The following is a 26,986-nucleotide window of genomic DNA, read 5'->3' as shown; positions in this document are numbered from 1 at the left end:
CATCCTACTTTGCAAGTGGGTACATTGTCATGGACCCACTAAAGGGTGCACACTTGTTAAGTTACAACTTATGTGTCCATAACAAAGATGTTATTCTGTAATTCCAAAAGGTTACCTTAACATAGATAGACTTTCATTAGTGTGATATCTTAGTGTTAATTCTATAACATTGTGTTCTTCAGTATTCCCTTTGGTATTTTTCCCAATAAATTTTAGAAGAACTTATTAAGGTATAATATACAATAATTGGTACATATTTAAAGAATACAATTTAGGGGCGCCTGGGTGGCGCAGTCGGTTAAGCGTCCGACTTCAGCCAGGTCACGATCTCGCGGTCCGTGGGTTCGAGCCCCGCTTCGGGCTCTGGGCTGATGGCTCAGAGCCTGGAGCCTGTTTCCAATTCTGTGTCTCCCTCTCTCTCTGCCCCTCCCCCGTTCATGCTCTGTCTCTCTCTGTCCCCAAAATAAATAAACGTTGAAAAAAAAATTAAAAAAAAAATAAATAAAGAATACAATTTATAAAATATTGGCATGTGTATACATCTGTGAAATCATCACCAAAGCCAATATAATGAACATTTCCATCACACTCAAAACTTTGCTCTCTCCCTTTTTTCATCTGTCCCGGGTGTCGCTGTCATCCTCCTTGCCCCTTCTCTAGGCAACCACTCATTTGCTTTTTGTTATTGTAGCTTTAATGTGCTTTTTCTAGAGTTTTGTATAAATGGAATCAAACAGTATGTACCCTTTTTTTTAACGCCTGGCCTCTTACTCTGCATAATTATTTTGAGATTCATCTATTCTGTTGTATGAATAGTTTATCCTTTTTATTGCTAAGTAGTATTTCTTTGGACAGAAATGCCACAGTCTGTTTATCCACTCACCTAGTGATGGACACTTGGATTGCTTCCAGTTTTTGGCCATTGTAAATAAAGCTGAAGTTTTTAGCTTTTATGAATAAAGCTGCTATAAACATTGAGTGTATTTAAAATTATTTTATTTTTTTAACCACTTAGTCATAATCATGGCTGTCAACTCTTATCATTTTTATGCACCTTTCCCAGCAACTTGGTAATTAGGGAAGACTATGAAAATAGCTAATTTTATAACTCATTTTCTACATTTTAGCCATTTTACTCATTTGAGGTATTGACTATAGGAAAGGAAAGCTCTCATTTTGAATGTTGAAATTCCAACAGTCTGGCCAGCATTATCTTACCTTTTATAATATCTCTAAATAAAAATATTAAATGTAACTGAATTAAAGCCTCTGGTCCTTAAGTAACCAAAGAAATTTGCAAATACTTTATACACTGTAATGATATTGTGATGGATATTTTTCTAAAGAGAATAAATGTTTCCTAATGACCATGTTTTATTTCTATAAGCAAATGTGGCAGTTGAAGTCTGTCTCATCACATTTTCTATAAACAAGGAAATCTAGAAAGAACCCTATAATGCAATATTTAAAAGAAAATTGAGACACATAATCTAATTCATGAGTTTTATTATTGAGAAACTTTTTACTGTTCACATTTTTATACTTAAAAAAAATCTCATTACTTTAGATTTTACTTTTAAGAGGAATGTTTTATATGCAATAAAAGTTCAATCTCTTGAATAAAATTCCAAGTCTTTTTTTAGAAGGGAAGAAAAAAGGAAGAGTAAAATAAAATATGCAAAATTTAAAATTTGTTGCCCCTTTTCACTTTTTTGCTCTTGACGGTATGTGTTTATGTGTGAATATGTGTCTAAACATACGTACACTGTGACACATGCATATATGAAAATTATCATTGTAAAGCACAAGATACGAGCAACTTATTATTTATAAATGCATTAAATTTATAGTCTATTGAGAATGGAATGTTAATTTTGGGGTAATTTCTTTTAAAGTAAAGTGACCTTGGGGCGCCCGGGTGGCTTGGTCGGTTAAGCGTCCGACTTCGGCTCAGGTCATGATCTCGCAGTCTGTGAGTTCGAGCCCCACGTCAGGCTCTGTGCTGACAGCTCAGAGCCTGGAGCCTGTTTCCGATTCTGTGTCTCCCTCTCTCTCTGCCCCTCCCCTGTTCATGCTCTGTCTCTCTCTGTCTCAAAAATAAATAAACGTTAAAAATAAATAAATAAATAAATAAATAAATAAATAAATAAAGTGGCCTTAGTGTTATTCACCTTTATGTTAAATATATAACTTTGTCGGGGCGCCTGGGTGGCGCAGTCGGTTAAGCGTCCGACTTCAGCCAGGTCACGATCTCGCGGTCCGGGAGTTCGAGCCCCGCGTCGGGCTCTGTGCTGACTGCTCAGAGCCTGGAGCCTGTTTCCGATTCTGTGTCTCCCTCTCTCTCTGCCCCTCCCCCATTCATGCTCTGTCTCTCTCTGTCCCAAAAATAAAATAAAACATTGAAAAAAAAAATATATAACTTTGATACAAATATATGCACAGCTCTGTCTGTTGATGTATTTTATTAAAAGGCTAATCTTGTCATACGTTTTTAATTATGTACTAAGAATTTTTACTATAGATTGAGATAGAAGGCAATATAATTCCTTTACTAGTAAAATTCTATATTTTCAAATATTAAATACTTTTAAGTATATATCTTGTGTTGAGTTATTGACTTAGGAATATTTGTGATATCTTTGAAATTCTTTCATTGCTTTTTATTATACTTTAAAGCTAATTTGATTGAATGTCTTTTGATCTTCTTTCTGTAATTATTAATTTTTCTTCTTATTAAGAATGAATTTTGTGTAGTACCAGAATGGAAATCATTTTGGCTATTTTTCTTTTGCATGTTTATCTTTTTTATAAATAAAAGCTTTATTTCTCAGGCCAAAATATGAGTTAACATTGATTTTAGGCTATGTAAAATGCTAATACCAATTATTTCTTTCAGATCTATATAAAAATGGACTCCAAAGAGCTAACTTTGTACCATTCATTGCTGTTCTAAAGGTAAGGAAAATCACTTACTTGTGTTCACTGATTAATATCATATTGATTGATAATTAAGGGCTTTTATAGGATTGCCTATGGTCTTGCATTCAAGCAGAATTCATTTTGATATTAGATAGTTATAGTCAAAGACACTAAAGGAGAAAAGAATGTTTTTTATATAGTATTCATCAATGTGTACACAGGAGAAATTATAAAATATAGTCTAAATTATTGTCTAACTGAAACATTTGATAGTTTGCATTTATAAATTCTAATTTGAGGTTTGCTCATAAATATTATAGTGCAATATTTAACCTTATACATTGATTTCTGAAAAAAATGTTTAATGTTCTCTATTTCTTTCAGGTTAATGGTCTTTAATGTGTTTTCTCAGCTATTAAAGTTGCTATTCTAGAGTAGCATTATTACAAAAATATTCTAATATATTTAAATGTGATTGCCATCAAGTTATGAAATTATGTCAAGTTGAGGCACCTAAATAGTTTAAATATTTGTGTGTATCATCACTGCATGGAGTTTGAAATAGTCTTCATTACAAGATGATTAAGAATAAAATAGCCTCTTTTTTCACTGTTAATTTAAATAAATTTTTATACATTTATTCGATAATTCTATATTTTACCAGTACTTATTGAGAACCTAGTATGTGCAAAGTGCTACTTTGGGCATGATGGGTAATGCAATCATGAAATAGGCTGTTCTTGCTTACAAGTCATTTATAATCTAGTTGGGCATATAGGACATACACAAATATCTATAACACAAAGCAAAATGAAGTACCAAAAACAGTACCAAAAATAAGCATATGTGCCAAAATATAACTCCCATAATTCTTAGGTACATAATTTTTCCCAGTCTATAGCATTATAACTGAAGAAGGGATGAGGTTGTATTATTTTTAAAAACCTAAAACCTTAAAAATTCTTATCAAGAAGGAGAAGTAAAACTATTTTTTTCTACAAGTATTCTAAAGATACAGTCAGATAGTCTTTTTCAAATTGTTGGTACCAAACTTTATTCCCTGTGCTATACTTGGGAGAATTAAAACATCTTTTTCCTTGAGCAATTTTAAGTTCCCAGAGGTTTTTAATTTCTCTGAGATATTTATAGATGTAAGGAAAAGTACTCTTTGAAGATTTATGCTGTTAGTATTTTTTTCCCCTTTATATTCATGTTTTGCATTTGGGGGGAAGGTAAATGTACAGTGTTTTCTTCATGCTGGGAATCCAAAGTAATTTGGTACATGTAGATACCAAAATATAAACAAGGAAGCTAAGAAAAATGGGTACTAAAAATAGTATCTTCATGTAGCATAAAATATACAAAATGTAAAGAGAGAAGGCTCACAGAATGAAACAAGTTAAAGGTTCTCAGGGAACTTTGTATGTATACTTTTTTTTTTTTAACCACAAACCTTATTTTTTGGCCAGTAATTTGTCATACTTTAATATATAATAGCATTATTAATAAACAACTAAATTGGCCAGATTGGGTTTAATTTTTTCCCTTTTTAACCCTCTCTCTCTCTCTCTCTCTCTCTCTCTCTCTCTATATATATATATATATATATATAGTATATATATTGTATATATATTGTATATATATACTATATATATTGTGTATATATATAGTATATATATTGTATATATATATAGTATGTGTATTGTGCATATATATATATATATATATTTGTAGAGAGGAATATATATATATATATATATATACGTGTATATATATATATATATACACACACACACACACACACACACACACACATATATATTTGTAGAGAGGAAGAAACCCAAAGAGATAAATTATCCAAATTTGAAATTGAACAAGAACTGAAATAAATAATGTACAATTTGAAATTGAACACAAACTAAAATTCCTAGGAAACTGAATATCTTATTGGATAAGAAAGTATTTAAAATGTCCCGTTTATTCAAAAGACTTTTCACATGTAACAAAACATCAGCCAGGTAAATATATGCTGTGGCTGGTTTCCCTGGAGCTTTTTTGGTGGGCATATGAGGTTTCCTTTGTAAGGAAAGTTTGTTTCATATTTATCTAAATGACATTTCGCCTATTCACATATGCCAGTGTTACTCTTGCATTTTGACCCAGCTGAGAGAACTGTATAGCAGAAGTCAATCTTAAAACTAATAGAGAATCTTTGTTTAATAAAAAGAGGCTATAAACCAGATAGAAATTTATTTGGGGAAAAAGTACAGTGTATATTCACTTTTTCTTTTATGTCCTCTCCTATAAACCAAGTGATAACAAATTGGTAATTCACTACAAGAACTTGTGATTTGTTGCTTGGAGTATTGCAAAAAAACAAGAGCCTATATAAGTTCTTAGTAAACAATAATATTTTTATAAGATAGTAGGAATGATGAGGAGGACTAATATGCTGTTAAAAAACAAAATGTGGTATATTCATACAATGAATTATTGTTTTGCTATAAAAAAGGAATGCAAATTTTGACATTTGCTACATTACAGATGAACCTTGAGAACATACTAAGTGAGAGGAGTCAGAAACAAAAGGACAAATATTATATGATTCCACTTATATGATGTGCCTAGAAATGGCATATTCAGAGAAACAAAAGTAAAATAGAGGTTACAGGGGCTGAGAGGAGTGGGGAATGGGTAATTATTATTTCATGGGTAGAGTCTCTCTTTGGGATGATGAAAAGGTTCTGGAAATAGACATTAGTAATGGTTGTATAACATCATGAATGTACTTCATGCCATTGAATTGCACACTTAAAATGGTTAAAATGATAATGTTTTTGTTATGTATGTTTTACCACAATTTATTTAAAAAAAGAAATGAAAAAGCCATAGTACTGGAAAGAATATAGAAAATGTTTAGGTATATCTCCTCTAGGAAGCCCTCCTGGAGAACTCCTTCAAGCAAAGCAAGGCAAAACCAAAACAAAGCAAAACCTAACCCTTACATATAATTTCCACTGCCATTTAAGTGGGGAGGCTCCAGTTTTGCTCTTACTTGCATTTTCTTTGAATTTATCTTGCTCTTCATTTTCTAATTTACTGAGATTAATTTTTTTTAAATCTCTTTTCAACCTTCTTTCCTAACTGCATTTAAGGCTATTTATTTTCCCGTAAATAGCTGCATTCATTAAGTTTTTATATTTAGTATTTTCACTATTAAGTTCAAAGTATTTTCTAATTTCTATTGTGATTTCTTTTTTAACGCATGTGTTAGCTAGAAGTATGTTTTTTAATTTCCAAACAAGCATATGAAATTTCCTGTTGTTATTATTTTCTCAACAAATGCTTAATTGCGTTGTGGTGGGAGGATATGCTCCATGCAACTTAAATCCTTTAAAATTTGTTGAAATTTCCTTTATGGCCTAATATATGGCCAATTTTTATTAAAATATTCTTTGTATTCTCGAAAATAATGAGTACTCAACTACAGTTGTATGTGATAGTATATATAACACAGTACACCCATTAGATTGGAGTTGTTAATTGTGTTCAAATTTTTATTATTTTTTCCCATCAATTATTATGAAGCTTATGGAAAACATCTCTCACTATGATTATGAATTTATTTATTTCTCTGGTAATTCTGTCATTGACCTTAACATATTTCGAGGCTGTAAGTTGCATGCAGATTTAGAATGATTAAATATTGCTTGTGAATAGAACTTTTATAATGAATTTTTTTACTAAGTAGTGATGCAAGCTTCTTTGTTGTTACAAGCATAGTCATAATTGTGGAAGCATTTTTGTCATATCTGCTTTAAATTGCACACACATAGGGTAATTTTATCAGATAATTTTAACATCTCTGTCATCTTGATGTTTTTTTACAGTGTAAGATCTTCCTGGTTTTTGGTGTGAATGAATTTATCTAGTGATTGTCTTTTTATAGTGTGAGATCTTCCTGGTTTTTGGTATGAATGAATTTCATTTGAAATTTGGACATTTTCATAATCTGTCATGAGACTTTGGATCTTATTTTTTTTTTTTTTCAACTTTTATTTATTTTTTGGGACAGAGAGAGACAGAGCATGAACGGGGGAGGGGCAGAGAGAGAGGGAGACACAGAATCGGAAACAGGCTCCAGGCTCTGAGCCATCAGCCCAGAGCCTGACGCGGGGCTCGAACTCACGGACCGCGAGATCATGACCTGGCTGAAGTCGGACGCTTAACCGACTGCGCCACCCAGGCGCCCCGGATCTTATTTTTAAAATTTTTTTTTATTGTGGTAAAATATATATAACATAAAATTTACCATTTGAACCATTTTTAAGTGTACAATCAGTGCCGTTAAGTACATTCACATTGTTGGGCAACCATCATCACCACCTAGCTCTAGAACTTCGTCTTCCCAAACTGAAATTCTGTACTCATTAAATAATAACTCCCCATTCTCCTCTTCTCCCAACTCCTGGTAACCATCATTCTACTTACTATCTCCATGAATTTGCCATTTTTAGGTACCTTATATAAATGGAGTCATATGATATTTGTTCTTTTGTGTCTGGGTTTTTTCACTTACATAATGTCTTCAAGGTTCATCCATGCTGTAGTATGTGTCAGATTCCATTCCTTTTTAAGGAATAAGATTCCATTATACATATATACCACTGTTTGTTCATCTGTTCATCTATTGATGGACATTGGGTTGATTCTACCTTTTGGCTGTTGTGAATAATGCTGCTGTGAACACTTGTGTACTAATATTTGTTTGAGTCCTTTTAATTCTTCTGTGTGTAATCATTGTAGTTTTGATTCATGTTTCTCAAGTGATCAGTGATGAGTAGCATATTTTCGTGTGCTTATTAGCCATTTGTTTGTCATCTTTAAACTTGAGTTTTAGATGGCTTTTTGGGCACTATTCTAACAGAAGGATAGGCACTGTCTAATTATTGCTAGATATAGGGGGCAGTCCAGGTTCTTTATCAGCATCTATAGAGCAGGTACTCCTTGTTTCTGCTGGTGGAGAGGTTCCACTGACATCATCGGGGTAGGGAAGGCGGGGTGCTCATTATTGACTGGCAGGGATGAATGTTTCTTTTTTAAAAAAATATTTATTTATTTAAGTAATCTCTATCCCCAACATGGAGCTCGAACTCTCAACTCTGAGAGCAAGAGTTGCATGCTCCACTGACTGAGCCAGCCAGGTGCCCCAGGGTTGAAAGTTTCAGTTCCCCACTTAGCCTTCTCTGATGTCACTGGCAGGAGTGTTGGGATGCCTCATTAACAGCCTTGTGAGAATGTATTTCTAGACTCCTCTCAGCCTTTGCTGGAAAGGGTGCAGGTGGCATCAGTTTTTTCCACTGCGGTGTTTGCCACAGTACAAGTTATTGTTGAAAAGTTTCTTCTTTGCTATGCTGCCATTTTCCTGGGTCCTCCCTTATCCATGTCCATTGGCATTTCTGAGATGCTGGCTTCTTCAGTTCCAAGTCTGGAATACATGAATTGAACAGAAAAGCAGAGAACTCACCATTCTGTTGTTTCTCAGGTCTTGCGATCCCTACCTCTTTTTTGTTCTACTTTTTAGTATGTACCTATGTTTATTTTATATATGATCTCTAGGATTTTAAATTGTACATGTCAGGAGGGACAGAGAAAGGATATCTACTCCATCTTCCCAGAAGTAGAAGTCGTTTTATTAAATGTCCTTGTCTGCTAATTCCTTCATTTCTGTCATTTTGGTTTTGTTTTTGTGTTCTGATTTTAACCTCCCCGCCACCCCCCCCCAGTTGTGAGTCCTCCTTTCCTGATTCTTGGCAAACTAACTTAATAGTTTGTGATTGGATGATGAACATTGTGATGATTATATTGAGTGTTACTTCCTTTAAGGCTGTTGAATTTTATTTTGGCAAGTGGTTAAGTTGCTTGCAGATCAGCTTTATCCTTCTGAGGCTTTTTAATTAATGTTTATTTATTTTGAGAGAGAAAGAGCACGCAAGTGGGAAAGGGGCAGAGAAGGAGAAAGAGAGAATCCAAGCAGGCTCCGCACTGCCAGCACAGAGCCTAATGCAGGGCTTGATCCCACAAACCTGTGAGATCATGAGCTGAGCTGAAATCAAGAGTGGGACACTTAACCAACTGAGCCACCCTGGGTGCCCCTTGAGGCTTGTTTCTAAGCTTTGATAGTATGTCTCAAGTAGCCTTTACTGTAAGACTATTTTACCCTTTCTTCTAAATGTGACCCTTCTAGAGTCTCTACTGAATCCCCTTAGTGTCACCAACTTCTCTCTACTCTGTCTGTTCAGAATGCTTGTGTCTCCCAGCTTTGTGTGGATTGTTCTTTCCCCAGTCTTGTGAAGTTTCACCTTATGCACGTGCAATTTAATATTTAAAGATTACAGACATTCTCTATGCAGATATTCTAGAGCTCTGTGTCTGCATAGCTTCCTCTTTTACTGAACTCTGCCATGCAAATCCCAACTTCCTCAACTTCCTAGAGCTCTGATCACTGTCTCCTAAACTGATTTAGACTGCTGTGCTGCAGTCTAGAAATTGCCTCTGACAGAAAGCCATGGGAAGTGTAATGCTTGCTTAACTGGTTTATTTCCCACATCTCAGGGATTGTGTCTTTTGCTACTCATTGTATTATGTCTGGTAGTAGAGGTTTTAAATGTTTTGTCCAGTGTTTTACTGCTTAATGGCAGGAAGGCAAAATTGACTTCTAAATACTCTGGCCAAAAGGAAAAGTCTCTTAGTTTTTTTTTTTATTGAACTATAATTAAAATTTACCATTATATTAGCTTCAGATGAAGCTAATCAACATATTGATTCAACAATTCTGTCTATATATTACTCACTGTTCACCACAGTAAGTGTAGTCACCATCTGTCACCAAACATTATTGACTATGTTCCTTATGCCGTACTTCTCATCTTTGTAACTTACTTGTTTTATAACTAGAAATTGTACCTCTTTTTAAAAAATTTTTATTTATTTTATTATCTTTTCAAATTTTAATACAAGTTAGTTAACATATAATGTAATAATGAAATTCAGGAATAGAATTGACTGATTCATCACTTACATATAACATGCAGTGTTCATTCCAACAAGTGCCCTCCTTAATGCCCCTCGGCCATTTAGCCCATCCCTCTGCCAAACACCCCACCAGCAACCCTCAGTTTGTTCTCTGTATTTAAGAGTCTCTTATGGTTTTTTTCTCTCTCTCTCTATTTTTCTTATTTTTACTTCCCTTCCCCTATGGTCATCTGCTTTGTTTCTTAAATTCCACATGAAAGAAATCATATGATATTTGTCTTTCTCTGACTGACTTATTTTGCTTAGCATAATACTCACACACACATGCACACACACACACACACACACACACACACACACACATACCACATCTTTATCCATTCCTCAGTCGATTGACGTTTGGGCTTTTACCATACTTTGGCTGTTGTTGATAGTCGTGCTATGAACATTGGGGTGCTTGTGCCCTTTTGAATCAGCACTCGTGTATCCTTTGGATAAATACCTAGTAGTGCAATTGCTGGGTCGTAGGGTAGTTCTATTTTTAATTTTTTGAGGAACTTCCAAATTATTTTCCAGAGGGGCTGCACCAGTTTGCGTTCCCACCTGGTGCAAAAGGGTTCCTCTTTTCTGCATCCTCGCCAATGTCTACTGTTGCCTGAGTTGTTAATTTTAGCCATTCTGACAGGTGTGAGGTGGTATCTCATTGTGGTTTTGATTTCTCTTTCCTTGATGATGAGTGATGTTGAGCATTTTTTCATGTGTCAGTTAGCCATCTGGATGTCTTCTTTGGAGAAGTGTCTATTCATGTCTTTTGCCCATTTCTTCACTGGATTGTTTTTTGGGTGTTGAGTTTGATAAGTTCTTTATAGATTTTGGATACTAACTCTTTATCTGATGTCTTTTGTAAATATCTTCTCCCATTCTGTTGTTTGCCTTTTAGTTTTGCTGATTTTTTCCTTTGCCATGCAGAAGCCTTTTATCTTGATGAGGTCCAGTAGTTCATTTTTGCTTTTGTTTTCCTTGCCTCTGGATACATGTCAAATAAGTTGCTGTGGCTGTGGTCAAAGAGGTTGTTGCCTGTTTTCTCTTCTAGGATTTTGACAGTTTCCTGTCTTACACTTAGGCCTTTTATCCATTTTGAGTTTATTTTTGTGTATGGTGTAAGAAAGTGGTCCAGGTTCATTCTTCTGCACATGGCTGTCCAGTTTTCCCAATACTGTTTGCTGAAGAGACTGTCTTTTTTCTACTGGATATTCTTTCCTGCTTTGTCAGAGATTAGTTGTCTATATGTTTATGGGTCCATTTCTGGGTTTTTTGTTCTGTTCCATTGATCTATGTGTCTGTTTTTGTGCCAGTACTATACTGTCTTGATGATTACAGCTTTGTAATACAGCTTAAAGCCCGGAATTGTGATGCTTCCAGCTTTGGTTTTCTTTTCAACATTACTTTGGCTATTCGGGGTCTTTTCTGATTCCATACAGAAATTTGTACCTCTTAATCCTCTTTATCTATTTTCACCTGCCAAGAACCATCAGTTTGTTCTCTGTATTGAGGAGTCTGTTTAATTTTTGTTTCTTTATTCATTTGTCTTTTAGATTACATGTATAAGTGAAATTATATGGTATTTGTCTTTCTCTGATTTATTTCACTTAGCATAATGAAGGTCCGTCCATATTGTTGCAAATGGTGAGATTTCATTCTTTTTTTTCTGGCTGAGTAATATTCCATTGTGTACATCTACCACATCTTCTTTATCCATTCATCTATTGAAGGACATTTGAGTTGCTTCCGTATCTTGGCTATTGTAAATAATGCTGCAGTGAACACAGGGCTGCATATATTTTTGAATGAATGTTTTTGTTTTCTTTCGGTAAATACCCAGTAGTGGGATTACTGAATAGTAGTATGCTATTTCTATTTTTAATTTTTTGAGGAAACTCCATACTGTTTTCCATAGTGGCTACATCAATTTACATTCCTGTCAGCAAGATTCCTTTTTCTCCACATCCTTGCCAATATTTTTCCTTGTTTCCTTCCTTCCTTCCTTCCTTCCTTCCTTCCTTCCTTCCTTCCTTCCTTCCTTTCCCTCTCTTTCTTTTCTTTTGTAGGCTCCATGCTCAACATGTGGCTTAAACTCCTGACCCTGAGATTAAGAGTCACGTGTTCTACCAACTGAGCAAGCTGGCCAGGCATCTGAGTTATTTCTTGTGTTTTTGATTCTAGCCATTCTGACAAGATGTAAGGTGATGTCTCATTGTGGTTTTGAATTACATTTTTCTGATGATGAGTGATATTGAGCAGTCTGTTGCCTGTCTGTATGTCTTCTTTGGAAAAATCTCTTTTCAGGTCCTCTCTCCATCTTTTAATCAGATTACATGGGGCTTTTTGGTTTTGAGTCATATGAATTCTTTATATATTTTGGATATTAACCTCTTATTAGATAAGTCATTTGCAAATTATCTTTTCCCATTCAGTAGGTTGCCTTTTCACTTTTTAATGGTTTCCATCATCTTAGCTTTTAATTGTAAAGAAGAAGACAGGATATTTTGTAATTTAGGAGCTCAGAGCCATATTTTTTTTTTTTACAGATACTTTAAAAATATAAATAGGATAACTTTTTTAAAAAACTTTTTATTTACTTATTTTGAGAGAAACACAGATATCATGAAAGGGGGAGGGGCAGAGAGCGAGGGAGAGAGAATCCCAAGCAGGCTCTGCACTGCCAGTGTAGAGCCCGACATGGGACTTGAACTCATGGAAATGTGAAATCGTGACCTGAGCTGAAACCAAGAGTTGGATACAGAACTGACCAAGTCACCCAGGTGCCTCAGGATAACTATTTTTAAGAAGCAGTGATGGGAACATCTTTCCCATCTTTAGAGGAATCATTAAGTAAATGATGGTACAGTCACATGAGGGGATATTATAGTATACTTACTTGGAATGATATTTTTAAAAAGATTTTAATAATGTATAATAATGTTCACAGATAATTTGAGGGAAAAAATATGATGCAAGAGTATATCCAGTACTCTTAACTGTGAAAGTAATGTACATGTACATGAATAGAAAACTACTAGAAATAAATACCTCAAAATATAGCTAGAACTTATTTCTGAAGAGTTAGATTATAGATGATTTACATTTTCTCTGTTAGACTTTTAAAAGATTTCTTTTTTTAAAAAATGTTTATTTATTTTGAGAGAGAAAGATAGAGAGTGAGCAGGGGAGGGGCAGAGAGAGAGGGAGACAGAGAATCCCAAGCAGGCTCTGCTCTGTCATTGCAGAGCCTGATGTGGGGCTTGAACCCACAAACCATGAGATCATGACCTGAGCTGAAATCAAGAGTTGAACACTTAACTGACTGAGCCACCCAGGCATCCCTTACTTTTCTAAGAATTCTAACATTAGACTTTTCTGGAATGATTTTGTATTATTTTTTGTTTATTTTTCTTTTTCATATTCTTAAAATTTATTTTGAGATAGAGATAGAGAGAGTGTGAGTGGGGGAGGGGCAGAGAGGTAGGGAGAGAGAGAATCCTAAGCAGACTCTGCACTGTTACCACAGACCTTGATGCAGGGCTTGAATTTATGAACAGTGAGATCATGAGCTGAGCCGAATTCAGATACTTAACCGACTGAACCCCCCAGGTGCCCCTTGTATTATTTTTTATAATAAAACCCATTCTTTTAGCAGGTAAATTTTTGTCTACCCTTCTTAGGAAGTCAGCAGATCTGGGTAGGACTATTCACATTCAGGGTTAAGGAATTAGCAAAAAGCAAAATGGAATGAACATAGGTCCTATGTTCAGAGGCTGTTATTAAAAGAGTGAAATGGTGGGCATAGAAAGGAAGCAGCAGGAGCAAACAGGAGAGGTAGACACTCACTAATAAGTAAAAGCACATGAAGAGTATACTTCGGAAGAACTACCTAAGGAAACGGGAGACTTTTGTAGATAAAACTATATGTATATATATACACACACACACACACACACATATATATAGAGAGAGAGAGAGACAGAGTGGGGTAGGGGCAGAGAGAGAGGGAGACAGAATCTGAAGCAGGCTCCAGGCTCTGAGCTAGCTGTTAGCACAGAGCCCGATTCAGGGCTCGAACTCACAAACCGCAAGATCATGACCTGAGCCAAAGTCAGACACTTAAACCGACTGAGGCACCCAGGCGCCCCATAACTTTACTATATTTTAAAAGAAATTATAAAGAAGTTATGGGTACCAGTGAAATAAGAGGACAGGTAAAGTAGCTGCAAGATTAGATGGAAAGTGAGGTGGCAGAGCTAAGAAAATAGAGTGAGGGTAGACACATTAAAAAAGTGAAAAGCATCTTAGGAAAAACAAGTTAAAGGATTGAAACTGCTAAAAATAAAATTAGTGATAAATAGACTTAACTTATGGAAAAGTCACACAAAGTGTAGCTAGAATAGTCAGAGATAAAACAATTACAGTGAAAATGCTAGACATGGAAAGCAGACAACAGATCAATCATTCACATAATTCATATTTCTGAAAGAGAAAAATAAAGATAAAATAGAGGGGTAATATATTTTTCTGATGCATAACTGAATTTCAAGGATAAAGAAAGAGTCATACAGTTAAATAGAAGAAAGGTTGGGGAGCTGGGTGACTCAGTGGTTTGGGCATCTGACTCTTGATTTTGGCTCATTTTATGATCTGGTAGTCATGAGATTGAGCCCTGCAACAGACCTGCTTGGAATTCTCTCTCTCTCCCTCTCTTTCTCCCTTTCCCCCTTTCTCTCTCCTTCTCTCTCCCTTTCTCCATCCCTCTGTCCCTCTTCCCTGCTCTCTCTCTCTCAAAATAAATAAATGAACATTAAAAAAAAAAAAGATGTGCCTTCTTGTTAGCCAAGCTGTCACGAAAATTTAAGCCTGCAGATACATATTTTTGGATATGTGGTATCGTAGGATTTATAGAACTCATGAAACTTCTTGAACAAACTACTGTAAGTCAGAATTCATAACTTTTAAATGGAGATATTAGAGTAATAAAACATTGGTGGTGGTCATTGAATCTGGTTAAATATTGTCTTTTTTATGGTCTGTAAGTCAGTAAAATTTTCTTTGTGTCAGGTGGGAACTTCTGTAATTGAGTTAACTATAGAATGCCAAAGAATATAGAAAAGGGGCCCCAACCCACACCAGCAGTTTGAGTGGAGTAGATGGTACATGTCAGGAGTATTTCTAAAGAACAAGTGATACTTAAATTGAAACTTAGAAATCAAATAAAAATTACCAGGCAAAGTGGGAAAGGGCATTCATCATGGAGGAAAAAACCACATGGAAAAGAAACACAAGCATGAGAATTACAGATTAAAAATTTTGTGATTAGTAATTCTTTGAGATTTTTATAACATAACAACTATTACATTCTTCTGTTTGCTTGAAAGTTGGAAGTTAATTAATTAATTTTTGAGGGCGGGGAGGAATAGATGGAAAGAGAATCTTAAGCAGGCTCCACACCCAGTGCAGAGCCCGACGTGGGGCTCCATCTCATGACCCTAGGATCATGACCTGAGCCAAAATCAATGTGAGTTGGCCGCTTAACCGACCTGAGCCACCCAAGCACCCACTTGCAAATGTATTTAAAAGTCAGATCCCCACCCCCACCCCCACCCCCATAAAAGAATATGTATTGCATGTAGGGTAGTTCCTTGTTACCCACAGTTTGACTTGCTATAGTTTCAATTACCTGAGGATCCCCCTTGGTCTGGAAGCAATGATCCTCCTTTTGACCTGTTGTCAGAGGTCAATAGTAACCTAACACCACGTCACATTGCCTTTGTCACTCACTTACTTCATCGTATCATGTAGGCATTTTATCATCTCACTTCACAAGAAGGATGAATATAGTACAATAAGATATTTTGACAGACCATAACCACATAATGTTCATTACAGTATATTGTTGTAAATCTCTTACTATGTCTAATTTATAATTTAAACTTTATCTTAGGTACGTATGTGTGTGTGTGTGTGTGTGTGTGTGTGTGTGTATAAAACATAGGATATATAGGGTTCAGTGCTATCTGCAGTTTTAGGCATCTTGGACTGTATCCATCACAGATAAGGGGGTGGGGGGAGACTACTGTAAATTAAAAAAAATTTAGTATGTAACATTCCCTTATGTATATTAAAGATGGTTAATACTATGATTATTGTGCATGCTTCAAACTTGAAACTCCTTGCTTACTATATAACACAGTGTCCTGATTTTGCTGATTTAGTCTTAAAGAATCTTTGTTGTGATTTTAATAAAACAGAAGTGATTCTTCTAAGTATATAAACATATAATTGTGAAAGCACTATTCTGTAAAATTAAGTATCTGACTTAGTTCCACATTGCAGTATTTTAGACTGTGATAAACTATACCAGGGATTGTTAAACTATAGCCAGTGGCCAAATCCACTCTGCCACCTGTTTTTGTAAATAAGATTTTATTGACAAACTTCATGCTTATTCATTTATGTATTGTCTATGACTGTTTTCACAGTACAGTGGCAGAGTTAAGTAGCTGTGGCACTTACGGCCTTCAAATTAAAATATTTACTATCTGCTTTTAACAGAAAGTTTTCTTATCCCTGATTTATACAACATGCAAAGGAAAGAGAGATAAGTGTTTAAAATAACATATGTTATAGCACTTTTTTTCTGTGAAGAGTAACTTTTTTATGTGGTGGAAATCCTGTGTCAGCATAGATTCATTTTTAAATCTTGCAGAAAGTGTCATTTTAAGAATTTGCTGTATAAATGGTTGATAGAAGGGAGGAAGCTTCTGGTGAACCAAAAGACAAGACAGTGGCTCAGTATCAATTTCAAATAATTTGATAAGTTGAGAAATACCAGTTTTGTTAGGATCAACTTTCTTAGAAATATCTTCAATTTTTACATTTAAGACAATAATATCTTAAATGCGCATTCATTGTATAATATACATTGAACATAATTTTGTGTTGTAAACATTATTTAAATCATTGTGGTTGAGGGGTGCCTGGGCGGTTCAGTTGGTTAAGTGTCCGACTCTTGATTTTGGCTCAGATCATGATCTCACTGTTCATGGAATTGAGCCCCACAAAGGGCTCTGTGCTGACAGTGCAGATCCTGCTTGGGGTTCTTGTTCTCTCTCTCTCTCTCTCTCTCTCGCTCTCTCTCTCTCTCTCGCTCTCTCTCTCTCTCTCGCTCGCTCTCTCTCTCTCGCTCTCTCTCTCTCTCTCTCTCTCTCTCCCCTCCCCCCATCCAGCTTGTATGTGTGTAGTGTGTGTGAGCTTTCTCTTATTCTCTCTCTCTCTCTCAAAAAAAAATTAAAAAAATATATATATACATAATTTAAAAAATGAAATCTTTGTGGTTGAAAGGAAAGGACCAATTGATATTTTGAGAAGAGTAGTTTCTTAGGTTAATTTCAGCTAGACACTATTATTGGCTTTCTTGATACATGGATTGCCTGGCAAGCATTGTTGCTTTTCTCATCTGATCAAATTCCAGCCATCTATGGTATTTTGGACAGCTGTTTTATATTTGGGTAAAAATCTGTCTCTTTACTCCATCACTTAAACTTAGATACATCATTGTGTCTGATGCATTCCATAATGAGCCCTTAAAGAGATAAATGCTATTCATACTTTTTAGAGTTAAAAAATAATTTTCCATATGATTTTATTAACTTTCTTTTATAATTTTCTTTCTTTTTTTTTTTTTAAAGATTTTATTTTTAAGTAATCTTTCCACTGAACAGGGAGCTCGAACTAACAACCCCAAGATCAGGACTTGTGTGCTCTACTGACAGAGCCAGCCAGGCATCCCTTTTTATGATTTCCTTAATCATTTTAACAATGTGGACAGATCTAAAATAATCTCCCCATGGGAAATGTTCCTGTGTAGTATTGTATGTAGTGTTTTGCTATATGGTGATAGATTCTGTTTTCAGTAATGTGGCATTTTAACTTTCATTCACACTAATGTTTTAGCAAACTATCTTCTTCGTTAAGTTTTTAAATTTCTATTTACAATTAAATGATTAGAAAAGAAATGAGTTAGGTGTTTAATAGATTATGAAAATCACACCTGTAAGCTGGTCAGAAATAACCAACAAGGCATTCCGCAGTATAATTTTCTCTTTGGTGAATATTAGATTACTAAATTATCGAAAAATAAGATACTAGCATTAACTTATAAATATGAATTTTCCTTTTCCTGATAAAGAGTTGTCCATTGGGAAAGCATCATAATCTGATTTGGTTTAACATTTGTTGAGTTTAACTATGCAACAAATAAAAATACTTTATAATCTAAAGTAGTAATGGTTTTATTATTATGATTTTTATAATATTTTTTAATGTTCAGGCAATAACTTTATTTCTTCTACTTGGTTGTTAATGTTTCTCAGTTGTTACGCATCCTTTATCTAAAACTGCCCACTCCCCTCAAAATGCTGAGTATTAGCTTTTGTTTTTGTTTCCTGAGGACTTTTTTTTCCTAAGAAATCTTACGTCTATAGTGAACTCTGAGAATATTCCGGTATTGTGTGATTTCTAGTTACAAACTTTAAAAAAAAATTGTTTATAACCCTCAGGTAAAACACTTTAATGCTCAGACTGCCCAGCTACCTGCATTGGGATTTATAGATTTGTTAAGTGTATATTTGCCATTTCTTCCTGCCATAATTTTCATTTCATTGGTGAAATTGATTTGTCAGTTTGTTCATTATAACTTTCAATACTAGAGATTTCAGAGGGCTAAGTAATCAGAATCAGCTCTTGAGGTCAGTGTCAACTCCGCTGACTGACCTCCACTATGTTGTCACCTGAGTCAGTGTAGCAAGGATTAACTCTGTTAGTGTGATAATGTCTTTACTTAGGAGTTAGGTTTTTATCCCTTAAAGATTGAAAGAAACAAAATGTGGAAAAGTAATAGACTGAAGTCCAGAATTGAAAAGAGTTATGACTTTCCCCCATAAACCACTAAAGTGTTCATTTGAACTTTAGTATTTAATGTTTTAAGATACATAAATGAGTTATTGACTTGCAAAACATTCCTATAATTTGCCAAATTTTAGGCTAAAGAAATTAACGAAATCTATTTTCATATACCTATTTCCTATATGTTTGAGAAAATATGTTTAAGCAAATTGGCTATAGTAACAGGCATTAAACTTTGTGACAGTATTTTTGTGCTGTGTCCTTGAAATAAATAAATATCTAGACTAAAAGTTATTGTAATGTGGATTTAAAATGTAATTCTTGTTCATCTTGATAGCAGAATGTACACCTTATATTAGTCATGGCCTACCTATGGAAAAGTGATTTTGGGTGTATGCCTTTTAAAATAATATTTTCTGTAATTGTCTTACATAAAACGAAAACATAGATTTCCCATGAAATATATAAATGATACATTTATATTTATGTAATCAGAAATAAAATATATAGATGATATATTTATCAAACTGGACTACAGCAGGCTATTGATTATATGTAAAATATAGACTGTTAGGTCTTGAATTCTCTTCTCTTAGAATAATAAATAGTTATTTTTGGCTAAATTACAAGAAATCAATTCTCTAATGGTAAAAATGGTTGAAAGGAAGTGTGTCTTAAATATGAATTAGTTGTTTGACTCATGAGATAAATTAGTTTAATTACACGTGGCAATTTTCTTGGCTAGTGATGTAATGTGAAATAAAATTCTCCCTTTCCCCTCCCTGAAAACTCAAACCAATTAATAGAACTTTTAAGCTCTTTGTCATAGGCCACCGTGGAGGTCTGCAGAGAAGAACTTTAATCCAATAAACATTTCATTTAGATCATGAAAAGAAAGCATGAGGAGACGCTCCCATAAGAGAGGGTGTTACTATGATTCCAGCCATGAAGAGATGTGAGGAATTTGCCAAATTAACCAAGAGGTCCTCATATTTAACGCATAAATGTGTCAAAACTAACAGAATAATTATTTAATTTGCTTGAACTTTATATTGAGAAAACTCTAAAAAGCCACAACTGTTTGCTTCAAAGCCTTCACTGTTGGGCTGGATGGACAGGGCAAAGGGAGGTTGTGAGAAATCCAGATAGCAAATAACACTGGCCGAAGCTGGTCAGAAAAGGGAATAGATAATTAGACGTAATTAGCGTGTATGAATTGTTGTCTCTCTGCCCTTAGCTTGAATAAATTTTGAAGAAAAAACCCTGGTGGTGAAAATCCTTTGATGTAGGAAGAGTCATTGTGGCTTGGCAGCATAAAGGCAGTGTTTTATACTTCTTACATAATGGTTGTGATACAGAAAGAGTGAATGGACTCAGCACCCCCCTGTCTGCTTTATAGCAAGGACTTTTGGATTCTCTTGAAACAAAATGCATCACAAGTTTTCAGTTGTTAGTAATGAGGGAGCGGACCTCATCAGTGCTCGGAGGAAGCCATCTTTAGCTTTTGTTTAAATCTTAATCACAGTTTTGTGTTTTTTTTTCTGGGAAATCTGTTTTCTTAAATCAACACTTCTTTTCCCTCCTTTGCTTGTACCTCCAATAAGAGGAAGGAATAATGATCAAGAAAGCTAAACAGAAGAGTTCAACAAAAATTATCACATAAAAGACTTATACATTTTTGTGGTTTTAGTCCCATATGAAAAAGATGCTTGTTATATTCCTTTTTTTGCCTCAGATTGATAAGTTTCCAGGAAAGTGGTTTTATAATAAAATGTATAAAAAACCTATGAGGAATGATTTTAGATTAGTTTTAGAAGGAACTTATCTTTCAAATTGAAATTACACAAAGTGAAGTGGTAAATATGTTCTTTTTTCACCATAGTTAAGTTTTTAAATGGAAATCAGCTTGGTTAACAATATCACTCAGTAGATTTACTGTAAACTTTACTTATTTGAAGGACATAGTGGAAATATAGGTTTGGGAACCTAGCTCTGTGTGGATATTCTGTGACCACTACTGATAAGACAAGAAATTATTCTTGAGAAAGCATTGCATTTATTTTGAAATCTTCAAAGATCTGAAACAATAAATCATCCAAAATGCATTATCAATTTATTACCATACTGAATTATGTTCACTTTGTCTAAAATATTTTTAAAAGTTAGTCTTCAGAGAAATTAGCTATTTCAAGACTCTAAATCATGTATTTTTTGGGGAGAGGGGTGTTGCTGGTATTAAAAGAGTTTTACATATTATCCTTGGTATCAGAATAATACCCCTAAGTTTTATATTTCTGATAGATTTCCACCCTCTTCCATCAACTATTTTGGTATTACATTAAAAAAAAATCTACCCTTTAACTTCTCAGATTTCCTTCTAATTAATATTCTTCTTTTTACATATTTTAATGATAAGACTTTCTGCAGTAGTCATCAGGATCCATTTCTTAATGTGTAATCTATGAATCTATTTTTATAAGTGTCACTTTGCTTAGTGTATTTTTGTTCTGACGTTTTGATTCTGGATAGACTTCTTTCAAGCCACAATGCTCTGAGATGCTTTTGGCTACTTAACCCATTTTGCATATTGTGCCATTTGTAGAATAAAGTAGCCTTTTATACTTGAAGTTGATTTGAACTCTGAAAGGCAACACCTGAGCATCACACAAAACTGGATAATTATGGCTGATTGTGTTTTTCAGGTATAGGTCACAGGAAATTCATTTGGGGTAAAGTACGTACAAAGCTAAGAAATATGCAGATTTTCTGTTGTAGGATTGTGTAAAAATTATTTACAGTTAATACTTGCATAAAGGTTAGAAAGGTTGATGAAGTGATATTTAGTTTTGCTTTACTATTCACTGCATGTCAGAATGTAATTATGACTGATTCATGAAACTGTCTTAGAAACGAAGCATCTTTATTAAAATGCTGATCAAGATAAGAGCTGACAGTAATAAAGAATAGAACATTTTAGTCTTGTTGCTTTTGAATGATTGCTAATTACCCCAGAGGTCATGTATAGTGCTTGGTAGGATTCATTGACATTATTTCTTTTAAGTCTGCTGTTTCAACAACATCTGAGCATGAAGACACAAACTGTGTGCACATTGAACAATAGTTTGGCCAAGTTTTTGAGGCTTCAAGATATCCAAGAAACCCTTTTTCTGCTTTAGTGCATTTAGCTTTTCTCTCTCAAAATTATAGCATACTAGGGGTGCTTGGTACAAAATATTTTGTATATTCTTTTACTATTGACTGTCTCTACACTTCCCATTTATAAGTTGGTGTTAAATAGTATACACAGGTTATTGAGACAATGTCCTCTCTGAATATACACATAAACACTTAAGGTAAATAAGAACAACATGTAGATTGGCACTAAAATTAGAATTCATAGAAAGGACTTCTTAATGTATAATCAGAATGTACTTCTTACTGTCAATAGTGTGCAGCTTGTTTTTATTGAATGTGAAGTCTGCAATTTGTCTCTAAAGACATGTGGAAGTCCTTAAAGTTACAGTATTCCTCAGTTAATAATGAATAATGATCATTAGGATTCACATATTATGAAGATATGGTTGATTAACTGAATAAACTCTGCCATAATACCTAAAATAACTTAAGTCTTTAAAATTCTTAACAACTGAAAGTAGAAGAAACCATACAGTCATATCACATATTTATGTGGTTTCCATGATATAGCAGAAGAATAATGGGTTAAGAAGGCAGTTCTTTGTGAGCCTGGCTCTGTTCCTGACATTTGGGCAAGTGTCTTGAATCCACTTGAGTTCACATTTTTTTCATCTATAAATGATAGGATTGGACCTCAAGATTGCTAAGACCCTTATTGTGCTACCAATTTTCAAAAAATTAAGTTTCAGAAGTTTACTTGTAAATTATTTTTTTGGATTATGATAGATTTCTCCTCTAAACATTGTTCTAAATGTGGTGTTCAAATCCTAGGCTAGCTGGTCTGCAAAAGCCTAATTGCCCAATTAGCTCAAATATTACACCTTTGTAAGATAAAATACAAGAAAACAATATTCAGATTTCAACATGCATGCTAACTTCCTTTTAGCATTTATTAAGTGCTTAGTCACTAGGATTACAATGGTGAAGCTGTCCTGAAATGAATCCTGCCATCAAGGAAACCAGGGTATTCTATTAGAGGAAATAGACACACCAACAAATAATTATAAGAAAAATATTATACTTCAATATTGAATGGGTTAGGAGTGATTAACTATGTGTTGGGAGTGTACAGTGCTAACAATGATATAAAACAGTGATAAAACCACAAATTTTATTTTTTTAAAAATTTATTTATTTAAATTCAAATTAGTTAACATACAGTGTAGTATTAGTTTCAGGAGTAGAGCCCAGTGATTCATCACTTGCATCTAATACCTAGTGCTCATCCCAACAAGTGTCCTCCTCAATGCCCATCACCCATTCAGCCCATTCCCCCCCCCCACCTCCCACAAATTTTAAATAAATTTTCTATCTTCTGTAATGCTGGTGATTATGAAGGATGAGTGAATGAAATGGAAACTTACGTGAATTCTGAATGGACTCCCATGTGTGTCTGCAAATTTCAGAGGCTGATGAATCTGAGCCTTTTGTTTGTTAAGCTTTTTGTTTTCTTCTTTTAGGTGTGTCCCTGCCATCACTCTTGGCTTAGTAGTCATGCTTATGATTTTGTTTTTGCTCTAATTGGAGTTAAGTGAAGATTTTCCTGAGAAAGCTGGAGAAGGCTTAGAAGGGAGAGATGAGGGCAGAGGGAGAAAGCAGAGCAAGGAATATATGGAAGGAGCCTTAGAAACATTTATACCAGCACCTTATACTGTAAGGTAACATTTATACCTTTTTGAGGCTCATGCCTAAGATTGCCTGGCTAGTGGCAGAGCCATACCTAGAACCCAGATTTCCTGCTTTTACTGAGAGTTCTTTCCACCCACCATGTTGCTCAGTGTGTGTGTGTGTGTGTGTGTAACATTATATATTTGTTATATTTACATATTATAATATTGTCTTTGGGTAGAATTAATTATATTCTCATTTGCTTTTATCAAGGAACTATTTGTCTTTCTTTTATAAAGTATAATCTACTTTATTAATCTACCTTTAGTTGTACATAATGATAAATATAATGATGTTCAATCTTGTTTTAGCTAATCGCTTAAAATTTACTCTTCAGATCTTTTATCAAAGATCGGAATAAGTTACAAGATTGACTAAATTCATCTTCTTTCTCTTCCTCTTGTCATCTTTATTTTATTATTTTTAAGCTTTTCAAAAAATTTTTTTTTTTTTTTTTTTTTTTTGAGAGAGTGCAAGCTTTTAAGCAGGGGAGGGTCAGAGAGAGAAGGAGAAAGAGAATCCCACACAGGCTCTGTGCTGTCAGCATGGGAGTCCCTTGCAGGGCTCGATCCCACGAACCGTGAGATCTTGACCTGATCCAAAGTCAAGAGTCAGATGCTTAACAGACTGAGCCACCCAGGTGTCCCTTTCATCTTTAAATAAAAGTGCTAATGAACAGTGAAATGACAAAAAGCTGAGCAAATATAATGCAGAAGAGCAGAACCAGAGTTCAGAATATTTATAAATGCTATCCTGGATCCTGGAAGTCTTTTAAATTTTTTTTTTTCAACGTTTATTTATTTTTGGGACAGAGAGAGACAGAGCATGAACGGGGGAGGGGCAGAGAGAGAGGGAGACACAGAATCGGAAACAGGCTCCAGGCTCTGAGCCATCAGCCCAGAGCCTGACGCGGGGCTCGAACTCACGGACCGCGAGATCATGACCTGGCTGAAGTCGGACGCTTAACCGACTGCGCCACCCAGGCGGCCCATGGAAGTCTTAATGCAGTCTCTGAAAATATACAAGGATGATTTTTTAAGGTAAATATTTTATTGAGGTTTAGTTTTTCTTTCTCATTCTAGAAGTTGTGATTATAGAAAAATGAATCACATGCATTATGTACTTTGTATTTATAGTATGGTTATATTTTTTAAGATAGAAAAGTTACTGTTTACCTCTGATTATTTGTATAGAAGAAGGAAAAATCTTGTGGGTAAACTTACTGGATTTTCAAAAAAACAGATTTTGCAAAGCTGCAGATATAGTGGGAAGTTCCTCTTAGCCTGGGGATATATTGCCCAGTTCCTTTTTGTGGGAGAAAAAAAGTTTACAGGTGCTGCAGTTATGGGTTGGTAGCATAGTTCTAAAAAAATTTTTCAAAAGGTATATACATCAACTTTTTTCCAGTCTGTGATATGTTATTCATATGTTTTTCTTTTTATTTTTTAAGTTTATTTTTATTTATTTTGAGAGAGAGAGCAAGCAGGGGAGGGACAGAGAGAGGGAGACAGAATCCCAAGCAGGCTCTATGCCATCAGCGCAGAGCTGGATGTGTGTGAACCATGAGATCATGACCTGAGCCGAAATCAGGAGTCTGTACTTAACCGACTGAGCCACCCAGGCTCCCTGGTTTTTCTTTTTTTAACCTCAGGAATGAAAACTCTGGTTTTCTTGGATAAAGTAAACAGTGGGAGAAGAAATGGAATATTAATTAAAATTCTGTTGGTTGTGACAGGGCTGGAAATGTATAATGACTAATTTCAATAAGGCAGCTATCACTTTTTTCCAGGTACTGCTATTTTAGGGACAATACATGGGCTCTCTAAGATCTTTCCTTTTATAAAATTTTATGTGAGATAAATGAATGCATGCTAGGTTAAAAAATCAGAACATCACATAAGTGTATATACTAAATATCAAATGCTTCCCCTTCACTACTCTCCCTTCTCCCCATTTTTTCCCTTCTTCCACCCGTGTCTCATTTCTACTTCCCTCCTCAGGAGTAGCTCCTGTTAAAAATTTAATGTGGAGAAATGACATCAGTATTAGGTTGAGTAAGGCATCTCATGTTCATCCCCCCCCCCCAACAATAATTTGGCATCCATTCACAGACAAAAGTGCCTTTGTGAGCAGTGTTAGATTTAGCACCATATGCCAAATCACCTGGGAGGAGGTTTACCCACCTATGTGTCAGGTAATAGGAATATAGACCTTGGTCCTGGCTGTGGACCAGCTCTCACCTCTCCCAGCTGTGGTCTGGGAGCCCCTGGAAACACTCTCTTAAACAGTCACCCAAGGACAAGAGAGCCTTTGTAGATGTCCGGGTTTCTAGCAGAGGAGTTTCAGCACACTATTGGAGCAAAAACAAAACAAAACAAAAAAACAAACCCAAGTTTGGACACATTGGGAAGGGTCAGAGAAATGGTTTAACTTTAGCTGCATCACCCCTCCCCTAAGGCAGCACAGTTTAGGGCAAAAAGAGATCTTGGTCTGTAATTTCCCCTGCAGGGGAACAAAAGAGGATGTGAGTGATCACCCTGCTTCCCCAGCTGTGTGGGATACAGCGCGCGCGCACACACACACACACACCCTCATTTTGTGGCTGATGCCCTGTGTATGCTCCCAATGGTTGTGGTAAGAGTGAGCTTTGGTAGATGGCTAGTGAGCGTGTTCAGAAAGCAGTCTGAATCTGCACACCAGAGAGAGATCATAAAATTGAGCATTAGTGGCATCTCTGGGAAAATAAAAGGAAAGTTGTCAGCCCTCAGCCTTGTGTGTTGCAGGATTGAGAGAAGGCATGTAAGCATGTGGTCACATCCTCTTTCAAGGGAGAACAATAATTGTAGAGCCATAGAAGGTCTGAGAAAGCCTCCAGATCGCGAGTAGGGCTGATGGAAGGTATTTCTCTCCTGAAAGTAATTAGTAAAGATAGAAGGAGGTGACTGCTACTTCAGATATGAAGACAACAATGCAAAACTCATGAAAACATGATACCACCAGAGGATCACAATAATCTTCCAGTAACTGATCCCAAAGACATGGACACCTGCGGTTTACCCCATCAAGAATTCAAAATAGCTGTTTTAAGGATACTTAATGGCTACAGGAAAACACACCAAATTCAACAAAATCAGGAAAACCATACACAAACAAAATGAGAAATTTAACAAAGAGAGAAAAATCATAAAAAAGAACCAAATAGGGACACCTGGGT

At 35.1% G+C, this 26,986-nt stretch overlaps 1 protein-coding gene across 1 annotated transcript in view; it reads left to right on the top strand.

The window, feature by feature from the left end:
• The window catches only part of AFG1L (AFG1 like ATPase), a 201,989-nt gene that overhangs the window by 102,982 nt on the left and 72,021 nt on the right, over window positions 1–26,986 (top strand). The window contains exon 8 of the mRNA XM_047102407.1: window positions 2,897–2,955. Within this exon, the coding sequence (XP_046958363.1) occupies window positions 2,897–2,955 (59 nt within the window). The remainder of the gene's footprint in view (window positions 1–2,896; window positions 2,956–26,986) is intronic.

This window comes from Lynx rufus, unplaced genomic scaffold, assembly GCF_022079265.1.
Source record: "Lynx rufus isolate CCGP_SWC_20201006 ecotype Redwood Valley unplaced genomic scaffold, mLynRuf1.p SCAF_6, whole genome shotgun sequence".
In the NCBI taxonomy this organism is placed as follows: domain Eukaryota; kingdom Metazoa; phylum Chordata; class Mammalia; order Carnivora; family Felidae; genus Lynx; species Lynx rufus.
This window is presented reverse-complemented; position numbering and strand designations above follow the sequence as displayed.